Raw genomic sequence first — 15,443 nt, forward strand, 5'->3', positions numbered from 1 at the left:
GGGAAAGTTTTGAGACAAATGAGAAAGAAAAGAGTTAAATTGGGGTTTGTAGACCTTCACAAAAAGCATTTTTCCCGTGAAAGAAGAAAAGAAAAGAAAAGGTAGGTTTTGATGATGTGTAACGGATGCGAAGTATGCGGGAAAAACCAAACCCCAAAGGCCTTTTTACCCAAAAGAAGAAGAAAAATAAACGCTTGTGGGATAAAACGTTTCAATGACTTGTTATCAAGAAATGCTTTGCTTGATTGATGTGTTAGTTTATGGCAATTAAATTAAGATTTTATTGCATGATTTCTTTATTTTTTCATGCCTTTTCTTCCCACTTTGGCCACCTTTTTGCATCTTTACAAGTAAGCGTCTAGCCCACGCTCATAGTCAAATTAATTATCTAACAATTAAATTGTTTAATCTTCCACAACATGCAGATTAATCAAACACTCCAATAACTTTATGTAGGAATCAAGGCTGGCAACATGGGAGTGTGAATCATTACACAAGCTCTCTTTCCTTGTATCTTCCTTAAAATTTTTTAAAAAATTATATATACCTTGCCTTAATGATTCAACCAAAATCTTCGTATTACTTTAAATATTTTAAATTAAATTAATCCCAAGGGTTAGGGGCATCATATGCTGCCACATTGGCAGTCTTTGAAGTCAGGATCTGGACACTAGTGCATGTCATGGGTTAATTTTGAATTGAACCAACTCCTAGAAAAGCAAGATTGATAAAAACACACATACCAATGATTATATGGTTGGTTGGACAATCAACCTTAAACAACGGACATCCGCAAGAGGGAACAAGACATGCCAAAGACTTGGCATGAATTTTGGCCAAGATATATCCGATGCTTAAGTAAGCAATAGTAATTGGTGAGTAGTAACGAGAAAATGGACGATTAACGTGAATAATAATGTGTATGCACCTGAATAGGTTGCATGCTTCCTTTTATGTGGAGTGTCTGCAAGCGATGTATCGCCTAGACCAAATGTTGTTCGCAGATAGGGTATGACCGTGGCTAGGCACGTTGTCAAATTCGTCTCCTAGCAAGGTTCAACCTTGGCTCGGTATCATCCGTTGATGAATTATGACCATGACCAATCTTGATGCCGAATTCATTGTTTGCGGCCGTTACTAAGTATCGTGCCTGATAGCATGCCCATTGCTCACTGCCTCACTGAGAGGCTAGGAAAGTTGCTTGGCTTCTTGCTAAGAATAATGAGATAACTAGGATGAAGTAATGGGAAGCTATCATCTGCACCACGTTTATAGTTGTTATCTAAGCAGTTGTCGTGTTGACTCTCATGACTCATGAGGACGACTCGTGGTTTGGGTTTGAATGCCTCGGCCCAGAGGGCCAGACCTATATTTTCAATATGAAATGGTCGGTTGGATGCTCGGTATATCAACCAACATCAAACAAGGTGAAAGTATAAAAGAAGTGGCAGGGTACCACTGTAATTATTAGTTTATTAGGGTCTCATGGATAATGTTGTGCAATAATCGATTGGCTTTACAGATTGTTGGTGTTATTAGCTGAAAATTAATCCCACTTGGGCATGGTTTGAGTCAGACAATGGAAGCATTGTACCAAACTAATCGGTTGGGGTGGGGTGGGAAATGGGTAGATTTAGCCAATTAGCCATCCATATTTGGCCAATCATAGTAAAAGATCGACTAATCACTCTTCGCTCTTTTGTCTCTGCTTTTTGTATATCTACTAATCTTTGTTATGGAGACTGAAAGATGAGATTGCAGAGCATATGTGCCCCAATCTTTGCTGCATAAGGTTCAAAGGTTGGTAGAGGGAGAGAAGGGTCTTTTCCTTTTGAGACAGACATTTTTAAAACCAGTAATAAGTTATTTAAACCATGCTTGTTTGTGTTTTTGTCTTGTGTCTTCTCAAGACAAATATATTAAATAACACACAAAAATAGTTGTCATATTTACGTCGTCTTAGAACACACCCCTAAAACTTATTAACAAACATACCATTAATCAGTAATTGACAGAGCCCAAAATCCAAAGACAGTTGAAAAAGTACGTTTTTCTTGTCCACCTGGTGACTAGCATTTTAGAACAATACAATCCTATAAAGATAGGTTAGCATTGTTGCAAACTTGGGCTGGTATGTTTGTGCTTACCTCCCAACAAACCAGGCGCCCCACTGGCCTGTATTTAAGCAGAAATTTTCTCTCTTTCAATGGAAAATATCAATGAGAAATTATATTGTAAGAGAAAAGAAAGTCAGTCAGTCAGTCAGTCTCTCTCAAGAAAAAAAGAACAGAAAAAACAAAGAAAGTCAACCTCACCCCTAATTAAATATATGTAATATAGTGTTCTCTTTTTCTCACAGCAGCAGCCAGCACTCATATTCTGCCTATCCCAAGCCCAAAAGGGTCTCGACTCTCGAGCATTGCATTAGCCTGATGCAATGTGTGGTCCTGTTGAGAAGATGATATGTCTTCCTTTATTCACAGTGGCATTGTGCTTGTTCTTAGCCTCATTGATACTAGGAATTTCCTTTAACAATTACAATGATTTTTTTTTATTTTTTTTATAGCATCTTATAAGATTTTCCCCCTTTAATTTGAGCGCAAAAAAAAAAAAAAAAAAAAAACATAATTACCCTCCGATCTTGTTCTAAACGCCAACAAGTGTGTATTTGACATAACATCAGGTCACAACTATAACGGTATAACTTGTAATTCAACATCGCACTTGGACAAAAGTCGTAATTTAGCACCACGATTGGTCAAAGTCATACCCATCAGCAGGCGACACCTAATCAAGATCGTACCTATCAATAAACACTTCGAATAAGAAGAACACTATATATGATCATTTCATGTACTATCATAAAACCATTCTCTTTACATATATTCTAAGCATCAGGGATTTCTCCCACTGACACCCTTGGTAAGTTTCCGATTGTTCTTGCTTCTTCTTGCATGTAGACGTTGGTCACTGTGCGATCAACTGCATCATTAGGCATTGTAATACCCCTAACAATACTTTTTTATTTATTGTTCTAGTTTACTTTTCTTTTCTTTTCTTTTTGACATGTCTATACAAGGGAAGAGGGAGGGAGATTCGAACTAATGACCTCCGCTTTATGAGGCATAGTTCACAACCGATTGAGCTACCCTTTGAGGACTCTAGTTTACTTTTCTGAACATAATTTGAAATTCAAAAATATTTTACACAGATGAAATCATAATGTTCAATTTACAACAAATATTTTAACAACCAAGGGTCAAGACTGTCAAGTCCTCACAAGCTTCATAATAAATGTTGTTATCACATCTAAACCACCAACATGGTTGGCCTACATACCTAAGTACCTAACCATGAATTGTGATTAATTAAAAAATCAATAATGCAATTTACCTTCCAATCATAGATTCAATTCCAAGGATCTTGTTTATTGTTCTTTATGCCCTAAATCATTGCCCTGGTAAATGCCAAAGAAGGTGGATAATTATATACCCATTAATAATTCTTGGCCTCTATATATTTTAGTTTATTCCTGTAGACTAATAAGCAGGTACTGAGATTTGAGGACTGTTTGATTCTGCCTTTTATTGCAATGAAGCTCTTAGCATTTTCACATGGCCGACCAATCTCTGTGGCTCAGAGCTCCCCTAACCTTAAGCATGCTTATCTGTCCACATTTAACTATTTGGGCCAATATCATCAATCTAGCATTAAAAGTAACCACATGGTTTTTTTTTATTAGAGTATTAATTAAGTAATTAAATTTACCATTTAATATTAATTTAAAATTTTAAAATAAATGATAATTTAACATAATATCAGAAGTTTCATATTTTGAGTTGTTTATTAATGTTTTATTTATTTTTTTTAAAAAAAGTTTTATAAAAAAAAAGTCTAGTCAACTTACACGTGTCCAAAATAAATGCAATTTGAATAGAAAAAAAGTTAATATTTGAAGAAAATTTTACCAATTAAAAAATAGTATTTCTCTCTCTCTATCTCTCTCTGTCTCAAATTAAATTAGTATAAGTAGGCACTACATCATAGTCTTAAAGTCAGTTGTAAACGTTAATTTTTGTCCGACCGTGGTATTCATAGAAACATGTGAATGTCTTTTGAAAACATTTCGTACATCAAAGTGGTTCAGGTGTTTATGTCACTAGGCTACCAACATAGCCATGGCCATTACTCATTAGGGGTGGGCACCGGCTCCGACGAGGTCGATAAGACACAGTCGTTCGGAATAGTCGGAGAAGGCCGGAGAGTGGAAAAGAATATTTAACCAAGCATTGGGCCGAGAATTGTCCAGCTTCGGTGATTGGGCCTGTAAGTAGGCTTCGAAAAAAGGAAGAGGTTGATTTAGACCCATAATTACAACTTGGCTAAACAAGAATTGTTCAACAAACATTGATCAACAACATACTGCATAGAAAACATTGAACAAGATAAAAGGAAGACACTTTCACCGTATTTTCTCACTGTTGCATCACTGCTTAGTGCTTATCCTGTAATCTGCCAGTGAAAGGCCATCCTGCAATGCTACTCCATCCAAGTATATTTCCTTTGGGAGAGCTTGTAGTTGTAGTTTCTTCTCAATCATACTCTTCAAAATACGAAGTTTTCCAAATATCAGCTATCTCAATGATTCACAGTACGCTAGTGGAGCATACGGAGAGTGGAATCCTTCTGGACACCATAACTTGCTAAATCACGGTCGTCTTCAAGATTTCTTCCATCGAATAAAATTGTCTGACTACAAACAGGGACCCCCAGTCTAAAAGAAAGCCCTTCCTTGACATCTTTGATGGTGTTACATCCTTGTACAAAAAAATAAAAATAAATAACGGTCTCACCAATCCGTGGCGCTAGACATCTCTTATCTCTAAGATGGCTTTATCTTTTATGTCATAAGACGCCAAAGTACGCCAAACCTCCAGTTGCTTTCCTGCATATATCAGATTCCATTCATTGACCACGTCACCTGTCAGTTCCCAATAAATCTTGTCCTCGACATCTTTGATGGTGTTATTTAGTTCTACGTCAAGAGTAATGATCTTCCTATCCTGTGCCCTAACAAATATCTGGACCTTGGTAGGATACACCTTTAGGAAAGCTTCTTCTCTTATGTCATAAGAAGCCAAAGTCCTCCCATCCTCAAGTTGCTTCCCTGCATAGAACAGATCCCAACAATGGTTTCTGCTGGCACCAAACCCTATCAGTTTAAAAGTAATCTGGTCCTTAACATCTTTGATGGTCTCACATAGTTCTACGTCAAGAGCAACGGTCCTCCCATGCTCTGTCGTAGCAAATATTTGGATAATCTTAGGAAACATCTCTAAGATGGCTTCTTCTTTGATTTCATAAGAAGCCAAAGTCTTGCAATCCTCAAGCTGCTTTCTTGCATAGATCAGAACCCAACTAAAGTTCACACTAGTCATGCTCTCAACTATTGTTTTGACATCACGAATGGTAAACAAATCTTTAACTTCAAGTTTCAACATCTCTCCATCCACTGTTCTCACAAAAATTGGGTAGCCATCTTTTGGATGGAAAACCAAATGAAAGGTTATTTCATTTGGACTATTGAGTGAGGATAGAATTCTTTCATCTTCAAGAACTTTACCATTGTGGATAAGAGTGTATTGATCTGGTTGAATCCCCTCCTTGGCTTGAATGATTGATTTGATATTTTGGATAGTGTCAAAAGATCTTGCTTCAATTGCAATGTTTTTGTGATCCAAAGGTGATTTAACATATATTCTCGTTCCACATGCATTCTGAAGAACAAGGTCGACAGTGGAGTCCTGCTGAATACCATAATCAACTAGCCTCTGATCATTCATCAGCCGATTACCAGCCAAAAAGAGCTCCTGAAGATTCTCAGAAATGTCTGCCTTCTCAAGTAACAATGCTTTGATATTGCTAATTGTCTCATGTCTTTTAACTTTTAAGGCTACTGTCTTTATGATATTCGCGTATAAACATATCTGCGGTAAAAAGTAGTATAATTTACTTGAAAGCAGTCAAAAATCATTTAACAATAGCATATATTCTTTGACGAACAAAATAACCCTCTTTGGCTTTAAGCAGGAAACACTTCGCACAATACAATGAGAACAGAAATTTGACTGGAGCGTTGGAACACAAACAATTCTCAAGAAAGAATACCATCTCAGAAAGCATCCCAAGATAATCATGATAACATTGTATTTACTTTTAACTTCTTTGAATGTATCAGATTGTTATACAATAGTACAGAAAGTTCTTTATAAATGAAACTCACCACCACCTAATACAAACAGTGAGAGGAACAATTATTCAAACACATAGAGTGCATAATTCTTTATGATATCAGAGCAAAAATTTTAGTTCAAACTTTGTCTCCGTCGTCATTCACCTTTCATTTTAATTAAATATTCTACATATTGAGTCATACTTGTTAAGGAGGAGTTTGAGCCCACGAGGGATGTTAGAATAAAATTAAATTAATAGAGTTATCTCTTCCTAAAGTATGAGCATGTGTCACAAACAAACCCAAGCAACATTTTATGCAAACATATGAAAATGCAAGAAAACAAGCAGCTAATACACACTAGAGTTTAAGGTAATTAATGCCTCTATTTCCTTCCCGTAAATCTCTTTTTACAATTTAGTGTACGACCCACTGTTGAAGTTGCTGTTTTAGTGGACTATTCGTCTTCCTAACATGTCAGAGAAACGTTTAAAACCATTTTCTAGTTTTACTCTCTTTTCCCCCAACCAAACACTTCACAGAGAAACAAAAATAAAACCATTTCGATTCAGCAAATTCCGTGCATTTCTGTCAAAGAATACATAAATAAAATTGCTCCTCCGTGTCTAAAAAATCCAAGCAGTTCAAGAATCACAAAAATGGAATAAAGACTGGATTTCAGACGGAATATATATATATATATATAGGCACCTCTTCCTCAGTGGAGTCAGGGGAGCTCGGCGGGGAACTGGGATTGCGATCTCTCGATGCCATAGCAACGCCAAGAAGAGTTGGATAAAAAGAAAACCTGAAATGGTTCAGATGAAAACCCTTGTATCTAATAAAACCACGCCGCCTGGAAAACAACAGACAGGTATTAAAGAGAGAGCGAGGGAAAGAAAGAGGCGCGCGCGGGAAAAATAACTTGATGCAAAATTTAATAGTAAATCGCGGGAAAATCAATTGATGCAAACATTAATAGTAATTCGATTTTTTTAGTACTACATAAAAAAATAAATAAAAAATTACCGTTTGAAAAGTTAAAAAAATTTATATTTTCAAATAGTATGCAAATCTGTGTATTTTTAGAACGTGTGATTTTAAATATTAAATTGCGAATTTCATGTTCTGAAATCACAAATTCAAATAAATCCTAAGGACTAAAGAGGGGGCAACTCATAGGCCGAAAGTATTGGGCCAAATATTGTTCGGGTTCAGTCATTGGGCCTGAATGTAGGCTTTGGAAAAAGGAAGAGGATCATTTAGACCCATAATTGTTCAACAAACATTGATCAAGAACCACCCAGTTCGCATTACGAAAGGAGTGCACAACATGCAGCAAATCTCACTCAATATATAAGAGCCCTCCAAATTCAGAAATGTTGCTTTAAGTAATCCAAGTGACTCAACACAAGAAATCAGGATCTTGTCAAGTTGTGGAGGAAATTCAAACCAAAAAGGAGCCCATCAATGATTACCAGACACTGCCTGGCTTAAAACAGACCAAGAAACATTCCCAGCAGAAGATACTTCATTGAAAAATTTGTTCAAGATAAAAGGATGCACAGTACCCACTACAGTTTTTTAAGGAAGACACATTCACCATATTTTCTTACTATATATTATAGAGGGAAAAAAAAAAAAAAAAAAAAAAAAAGACCCATGTAGATTCCATTACAGGGATAACATTCTTCAAAAATTAACCGTCACTGTCGCATCCCTATTTTAATATGGAAGTGAGCGGTCATCCTGCAATGCTACTCCATCGAAGCATATTACCTTTTGAGGAGCTTGTAGATTCTTCTCAATCAGTCTTCAAAATATGAAAGGGTAGTATAGTTTAGTGTAGTTTTCCAAATATCATTCATCTTAATGATTTAGGCCGACTGACCATATAGAGAGTGGAATCCATCTGGACACCATAACTTGCTAGATCACGGTCGTCTTCAAGTTGTTTTCCATTGAATAAAATGCACTGAACATAATAAGAAATAAACAGTATGTCAGAAAGCTCCTCCTTGACTTCTTTGATGGTGTTACATAGTTGTACATCAAGAGTAATGGTCTTCCCACCCTGTGCAATAACAAATATCCGGATCAAGGCTGGAAACATCTCTAAGATGGCTTGTTCTTTTATGTCATAAGAAGCCAAAGTCCTCCAATCCTCAAGTTGTTTTCCAGCATAGATCAGATCCCAATCATTGTCCAGGACACCAGTCTGTTTCTGAGAAACCTTGTCCTTGACATCTTTGATGGTGTTACATGGTTGTACATCAAGAGTAATGGTCTTCCCTCCCCGTTGCTTAACAAATATCTGGATCAAGGCAGGAAATATCTCTAAGATGGTTTCTTCTTGTATGCCATAAGAAGCCAATGTCTTGCAATCCTCAAGTTTCTTTCCAGCATAGATCACATCACAATCAATGTTTAAGACATTAGTCATGCTCTCAACTATTGTTTTGATATCACCAATGGTAAACAAAACTTTAACTTCAAGTTTCAACGTCTCCCCGGCCAATGTTCTCACAAAAATTGGTAAGACATCTTTTGGATTGAAAACTAAATGAAAGGTGGTTTCATTTGAAATATTGAGTGAGGATAGAATCCTTTCATCTTCAAGAACTTTTCCATTGTGGACAAGAGTGTACTGATCCGAATCAATACCCTCCTTGGCTTGAATGATTGATTTGATATTTTGGATAGTGTCAAAAGACATTGCTTCAATTGCAAAGATTTTCTGATCCGAAGCTGATTTAACACATATTCTCATTCCAACTACATTCTGAAAAACAAGGTGGACAATGGAATCCCGCTGAATGCCATAATCAACTAGGCTCCGATCATTCATCAGGCGATTACCAGCAAAAAAGAGCTCCTGATGATTCTCAGAAATGCCAGACTTCAAACGTAACAATGCTTTGAGGTTGCTAATTGTCTCATGTCTTTTAACTTTTAAGGCTATTGTGTTTATGATCTTTGTGTATAAACATATCTGCGGCAAAAAGTAGTATAATTTACTTGACAGCAGTCAAAAATCGTCTAACAATAGCATATAATCTTTTACAAACAAAATAACCATCTTTGGCTTTAAGCAGGAAACAATTCGCACTATTCGATGAGAACAGAAATTTTGAATGAAGCGCAGGAACACAAACAACTATGTAGAAGGTATCATACAAACTAAGCTGCATTGAATAATTGCTTTTGTATATTCATATATTCAACAAATGAGAAAATGGAAGAAGATAAAAGGATCAAGTCAGAAGCTTAGCCCAAAGTATGAGCTTGTACACAAAATAACAAATACAAGAAACATTTTATGCAAACAAATGCAAATGCAAGAAAACAAACACCTAATACACCATACTGGAGTGTAAAGTCATGCCTTTACTTCCTTCCCCTAAATCTCTTCATACAATTCAGTGTACGACCCACTGTTGAAATCCCTCTTTTAGTGGATTATTTGTCTTCCTAACATGTCAGAGAAACGTTTAAAACCATTTTCTTCCATTATTCCTTAATTTTACTCTCTTTTTCCCCAACCAAACACTTCACAGAAAAACAAAAATAAAACCATTTCGATTCAGCAAATTCCGCGCATTTTCTGCCAACGAATGCATCAATAATTTTTTTCCCCGAGTATCAAAAATTAAAGACTGGATTTCAGACGAAAAAAAAGAAAAAAAGAAAAGAAGAAGAAGATAATATAGGGACCTCTTCCTCAGTGGAGCTCAAGGGGAAACTGGGATTGCGATTTCTCGGTGCCATAGCAACGCAAAGAAAAATTGGATAAAAAGAAAACCTGATATGATGCAGATGAAAAGCACTAGGATTTGTATCTGTTGATGAACTTGACCCGTGCTGTACGGCCTATATGTAGGGCTCTAAAGGAATAAAGACTGGTTTTTTACTGGGAATCCACTCAAATATTTAGAAAACAACAATCTCATACATGGCGGCGCCGCCGCCTCGGAAACAACAGACGGCATGGAAGGGAGAGCGAGACAGAGAGGCGCGCGCGCGGTGAAACGTTTGATATGCCTGTCAGATTGGCGGATCAGGCCTACGGCCTTTTCAAAATATATGACCAATATCTACTGGGCCAAAAGTATTGGGCCGAGGATTATTCAGCTTCAGTCATTCGGCCAGTATGTAGGCATCGTAAAAAGGAAGAGGATCATTTAGACCCATTACTACAGCTAGGCTAAACAAGAAAACGAACCTCGTTAAGCTCACTACTCTTCATAATAACAAGCTAAAACACATCAAATTTAGGGCAGAAGGGGCTCGATCCTAGGTAATTTGTTTAATCACTTGGCCACATTTAGAACAAAAGGATTTTTTGAGAAAAGGAAAAAAATTTAGGGCTGGCAAATTTTTATATGATTTATGAATCTAACAAAAAATTAGTAATTATGGTTGATGGGTCTAAGAGGGTGTTTGGCAAACCCCACGGCACTGTAGACCTCTGGTAGGGCGCCGAAGGATCAGGTACAGTATGAAAAACAAACAGACTGATGCTAGCTGATAGGCTCAGTTTCAAAATTAACATTATAGATAATTCCCATTTTGCCTTTTTTTCATAATTCCTATTTCAAAATTAACATTGGTTTTCTATTTTTTCATAAGGGCATATTTGTCTTTTAATATAAATTGGCTTCTCCCATACACACGGTCTGCAAGTATGTAATTCTAGCATGGTCAGACTTCTTCAATCGAAGAACAGTGCCGTGGATGTTAAGTGACAGCACATTCCCCCACATCTATATATATAGTCTTATACACATGTCTTGACACGACTCAACATGTGATTGACAATTTTTGATAAGACGAGTAAACCAACCACTAATTGAACAAGAAATTAGCAGATCTAATATATGTCGGATTATAATTAACCTATACGATATCCAAACCTCAACTCTACCTCAACTCTACCCAAACCCAACAAGTGAACATGAAATGTTACCCCTAGCCAAAGCTTAAGAAACAAGAGGTTCATGTATTTGATTTTATCTGCACGTTTCGTGCAAGTTGATTAGTTGGAATCGTTACATTATTAATTCTCCTTTGTTTAACTCTTCGTAGTCGAAGACATTGGCGATGCCAGTGAATCTATGCATGCCCTCCAAATTCACAATATTCAAAAGACGAAGCATTACGAAAAGAGTGTGCAGAAGATACAGCATATGCGAGCCCTCCAAATTCACAAATGATTATCAAACACTGCAGCATTAAATAAACTAAGAAACATTCCCAACAGAAGATACTTCATAGAAAACCTTGTCCAACATAAAAGGAAGCTCATCAACCAATAAAGATTATATATATATTTGTAGTTGGCATCACGTCTAAAAAACTAGTAAGGAAGACACTTCCACCATATTATAGAGAAGGAAATTGCTTCATTTCCTTCCCTTGTCTTCTCATCTTTCTACTTTTTAAAATCATCATTGGAAAGTAGAAAAATGAGAGAAGAATAAGGGAAAGATGTGTAGCATATCTTGGTCTCTATTTCTCCTGTAATGCGCCGGTAACGGTCATCCTGCAATGCTACTCCATCGAAGCATACTACCTATGAGGGAGCTTGCAGTTTTTTCTCAATCAGTCCTCAAAATACGAATGGAGGTACAGTTTGGTATAGTTTTTCAAATATCATGTATCTGAATGATTCACAATAGGCCGGAGGATCATATGGAGAGTGGAATCAATCTGGACACCATAACTTGCTAGATCACGGTTGTCTTCAAGTCGTTTCCCATTGAATAAAATGCACTGACGATGAACAGGAATATTCAGTCTCTGAAAAAGCTCGTCCTTGACATATTTGATGGTGTTACATCCTTGTACAATAAAATTAGTGGTCTTCCCACTCCATAACTTGACAAATATTGGGAACGAGGCACGAGACATCTCTAAGACGGCTTCTTCTTTTATGTCATAAGAAGCCAAAGTCCTCCAATACTCAAGTTTCTTTCCTGCATAGATCAGATGCCAATCATTGTCCAAGACACCAGTCTGTTTCTGAGAAACCTTGTCCTTGACATCTTTGATGGTATTACATAGTTGGACATCAAGAGTAATGGTCTTCCCACCCCGTGCAATAACAAATATCTGGACCAAGGCTGGAAACATCTCTAAGATGGATTCCTCTTTTATGTCATAAGAAGCCAAAGTCCTCCGATCCTCAAGTTGCTTTCCTGCATATATCAGATCCCAATCATTGTCCTGGACACCAGTCTGTTTCTGAGAAACCTTGTCCTTGACATCTTTGATGGTGTTACATGGTTGTACATCAAGAGTAATGGTCTTCCCACCCCGTGCAATAACAAATATCTGGATCAAGGCAGGAAACATCTCTAAGATGGTTTCTTCTTGTATGTCATAAGAAGCCAAAGTCTTGCAATCCTCGAGTTTCTTTCCAGCATAGATCAGATCCCAATCAATGTTTAAGACATCAGTCATGCTCTCAACTATTGTTTTGACATCACGAATGGCAAACAAAACTTTAACTTCAAGTTTCAACATCTCCCCAGCCAATGTTCTCACAAAAATTGGTAAGACATCTTTTGGATTGAAAACCAAATGAAAGATTGTTTCATTCGGAATATTGAGTGAGGATAGAATCCTTTCATCTTCAAGAACTTTACCATTGTGGATAAGAGTGTACCGATCCGATTGAATCCCCTCCTTGGCTTGAATGATTGATTTGATATTTTGGATAGTGTCAAAAGATCTTGCTTCAATTGCAATGATTTTCTGACCCAAAGGTGTTTTAACATATATTCTCGTTTCAAATGCATTCTGAGGAACAAGGTGGACAGTGGAGTCCTGCTGAATACCATAATCACCTAGCCTCCGATCATTCATCAGCCGATTACCAGCAAAAAAGAGCTCCTGAAGATTCTCAGAAATGCCTGCCTTTTCACGTAACAGTACTTTGAGATTGCTAATTGTCTCATCTCTTTTAACTTTTAAGGCTACTGTGCTTATGATCTTCGTGTATAAACATATCTGCGGCAAAAATTAGTATAATATACTTGAGAGCAGTCAAAACTCGTTTAACAATAGCATTAATTCTTGGACAAACAAAATAACCATCTTTTGCTTTAAGCAGGAAACACTTCGCACAATTCAAAGAACAGAAATTTGACTGGAGCACAGGAACACAAACAACTATGTAGTAGGCACCATACAAATTTAGTAAGCCAAACTAAGCTGTAGTTAATGGCATGTGTTTCAAGTCATAATATGGAAAATGAAATTCGTTTCATATTACATATACACACATTTTAGAAATGAGAAAATAGTAAAAAGATAATATGATCAAGTCAAAAGAAGTATGAGCATGTAATCACAAACAAATCCAAGCAACATTTTCTGCAAACAAATATGCAAATGCAAGAAAACAAAGGCCTACAACAAAATGGAGTAAAAGGTCATGCCTTTATTTCCTTCCCCGAAATCTCTTCATACAATTTAGTGTACGACCCACTGTTGATATCGCTCTTTTAGTGTCACAGAAAAGTTTAAAACCATTTTCTCCCATTATTCCTTAATTTTACTCTCCTTTCCCTCCAACCAAACACTTCACAGATAAACAAAAATAAAACCATTTTAATTCAGCAAATTCCTCGCATTTCTGTCAAATAAAATTGCTCCTCCGAGTCTCAAAAATCCAAGCAGTTCAAGAATCACAACAATGGAATAACTACTAGATTTCAGACGGAAAAAAAGAAAGATAATACAAGGACCTCTTCCTCAGTGGAGTCCAGGGAGCTCGACGAGCAACTGGGATCGCGATTTCTCGGTTCCATAGCAACGCCAAGCAAACTTGGACAAGAAGAAAACCTGAAATGGTTCAGATGAAAAGCCCTTGATTTAAAGTATCTGACGATGAACTTGACCCGTGCTGTACGGCCTCTTCAAAATACATGACCAGTGTCTAATGGGCCAAAAAGTATTGGGCCGACGATTGTTCAGTTTTTTTGGACAAGAAGAAAACCTGAAATGGTTCAGCAGAAAAGCCCTTGATTTAAAGTATCTGACGATGAACTTGACCCGTGCTGTACGGCCTCTTCAAAATACATGTCCAGTGTCTAATGGGCCAGAAAGTATTGGGCCGACGATTGTTCAGTTTTATTGGGCCTCCATAGGATCATTTAGAAGCTAAACAAGAATTGCTCAACAAACATTGACTAAAAACCCTGTTAGCTCACCACTCTTCATAGTCACATTTGTACGCTTCACATGAAGAAAGTCACCTAAAAGGTAATCACAACTAAAAGCACATACTTTATTTTAATTATGATCACAATGGGTAGCAAAAAAGTCTAACCTTGTGATTAAGAACCCGTTATAATCTTATAATAATAAGTCAGCCTCATATCTCGATGTTGGTCTTTCAGGTATACTTGTATTCTAGAAGAGTAATTATAAAAACCACACTTTTATCTTACAATTATTTCACTCATTTAAGAAGTCAATGTCAACTTGTCCTTAATTAATTAATTAATTTTTTAACAATAACTTATTGGCATAACAACATCAACAACTTGAATATTTGACCGTAATTGGGATGTGGGACTTGCCAATAGAGCTTCCCATGTCAAATTTAGGATTGAAAACTAATCACTTGGCCACATTTAGGGCATTTTTAAGTGTGCGTTTGAGAGACCTAAAAGTGCATTTAACACTCAAAAAATCTATTTGAAAAAAAAAGTAACCGTTTGATAAATAAAATTAAAAGCATTTTTAAAGGTCCAAACAGCACAAAAATGGCCAAAACGCACTTTTGACAAAAGCTTAAAAATGAAGCTTTTGTCAAAAAACATTTTTTGACTTAAAAACTTTATTTCTTAAACACAATTTCAAACATGGTCTTAGAACACAAGGTTTTTTTTTAAAAAAAAAAAAAGAAAAAAGAAAATTGAAAGAAAAGGAAAATAAAAATGTTTAGAAAACTACACTAATCTTATAGAATATTTATTAAACAATTAAATCAAGTAATTTTCTATTCATTTTTTAGTTCGTTATAAATGACATATTATATATATATACAAAATTTAAGTGGGGAAGTTCTCCATTTGTTTAGAGCATTTTTAAATGCAATACGCAACCGGAAAGTCTTTGGCGTCTCGCCCACTTCTCAATTTCTCAACCGATTATGTCAAAGCTACGACACCAACAAGTTTACGTATATTTCCCTGTTCAA

General features: G+C 36.4%; 3 protein-coding genes across 3 annotated transcripts; all 3 read right to left on the minus strand.

The window, feature by feature from the left end:
- Nucleotides 1–4,155: 4,155 nt before the first annotated feature.
- LOC132161961 (polyubiquitin-like) lies at nt 4,156–7,058 on the minus strand. The gene is made up of 2 exons (XM_059572188.1): nt 6,944–7,058; nt 4,156–5,987 (listed from the first exon to the last, which is right to left on the minus strand). Exons 1-2 carry the CDS (start codon nt 7,004–7,006, stop codon nt 4,866–4,868), a joined length of 1,185 nt encoding a protein of 394 aa, XP_059428171.1. The 5' UTR covers nt 7,007–7,058; the 3' UTR covers nt 4,156–4,865.
- Nucleotides 7,059–8,096: 1,038 nt separating this feature from the next.
- Nucleotides 8,097–10,027, minus strand: LOC132191608 (polyubiquitin-like). Its single transcript, XM_059606694.1, has 2 exons — nt 9,947–10,027; nt 8,097–9,224 (listed from the first exon to the last, which is right to left on the minus strand). The coding sequence occupies exons 1-2, from the start codon at nt 9,998–10,000 to the stop codon at nt 8,097–8,099; spliced, it is 1,182 nt and encodes a 393-aa protein (XP_059462677.1). The 5' UTR covers nt 10,001–10,027.
- Nucleotides 10,028–11,533: 1,506 nt separating this feature from the next.
- Nucleotides 11,534–14,109, minus strand: LOC132191937 (polyubiquitin-like). The gene is made up of 2 exons (XM_059607074.1): nt 13,984–14,109; nt 11,534–13,243 (listed from the first exon to the last, which is right to left on the minus strand). Exons 1-2 carry the CDS (start codon nt 14,044–14,046, stop codon nt 11,885–11,887), a joined length of 1,422 nt encoding a protein of 473 aa, XP_059463057.1. The 5' UTR covers nt 14,047–14,109; the 3' UTR covers nt 11,534–11,884.
- Between the last annotated feature and the right edge of the window lie 1,334 nt (nt 14,110–15,443).

This window comes from Corylus avellana, chromosome ca9 (assembly GCF_901000735.1).
Source record: "Corylus avellana chromosome ca9, CavTom2PMs-1.0".
NCBI lineage: Eukaryota > Viridiplantae > Streptophyta > Magnoliopsida > Fagales > Betulaceae > Corylus > Corylus avellana.

Excerpts from the sequence above, each read along its gene's own strand:
- LOC132191608 (XM_059606694.1), bottom strand. The coding sequence starts at position 10,000 with ATGGCACCGAGAAATCGCAATCCCAGTTTCCCCTTGAGCTCCACTGAG. Across the intron at positions 9,225-9,946 it reads TGAGCTCCACTGAGGAAGAG|ATATGTTTATACACAAAGAT; the intron begins GTCCCTATATTA and ends TTTTTGCCGCAG.
- LOC132191937 (XM_059607074.1), bottom strand. The coding sequence starts at position 14,046 with ATGGAACCGAGAAATCGCGATCCCAGTTGCTCGTCGAGCTCCCTGGAC. Across the intron at positions 13,244-13,983 it reads TGGACTCCACTGAGGAAGAG|ATATGTTTATACACGAAGAT; the intron begins GTCCTTGTATTA and ends TTTTTGCCGCAG.
- LOC132161961 (XM_059572188.1), bottom strand. The coding sequence starts at position 7,006 with ATGGCATCGAGAGATCGCAATCCCAGTTCCCCGCCGAGCTCCCCTGAC. Across the intron at positions 5,988-6,943 it reads CTGACTCCACTGAGGAAGAG|ATATGTTTATACGCGAATAT; the intron begins GTGCCTATATAT and ends TTTTTACCGCAG.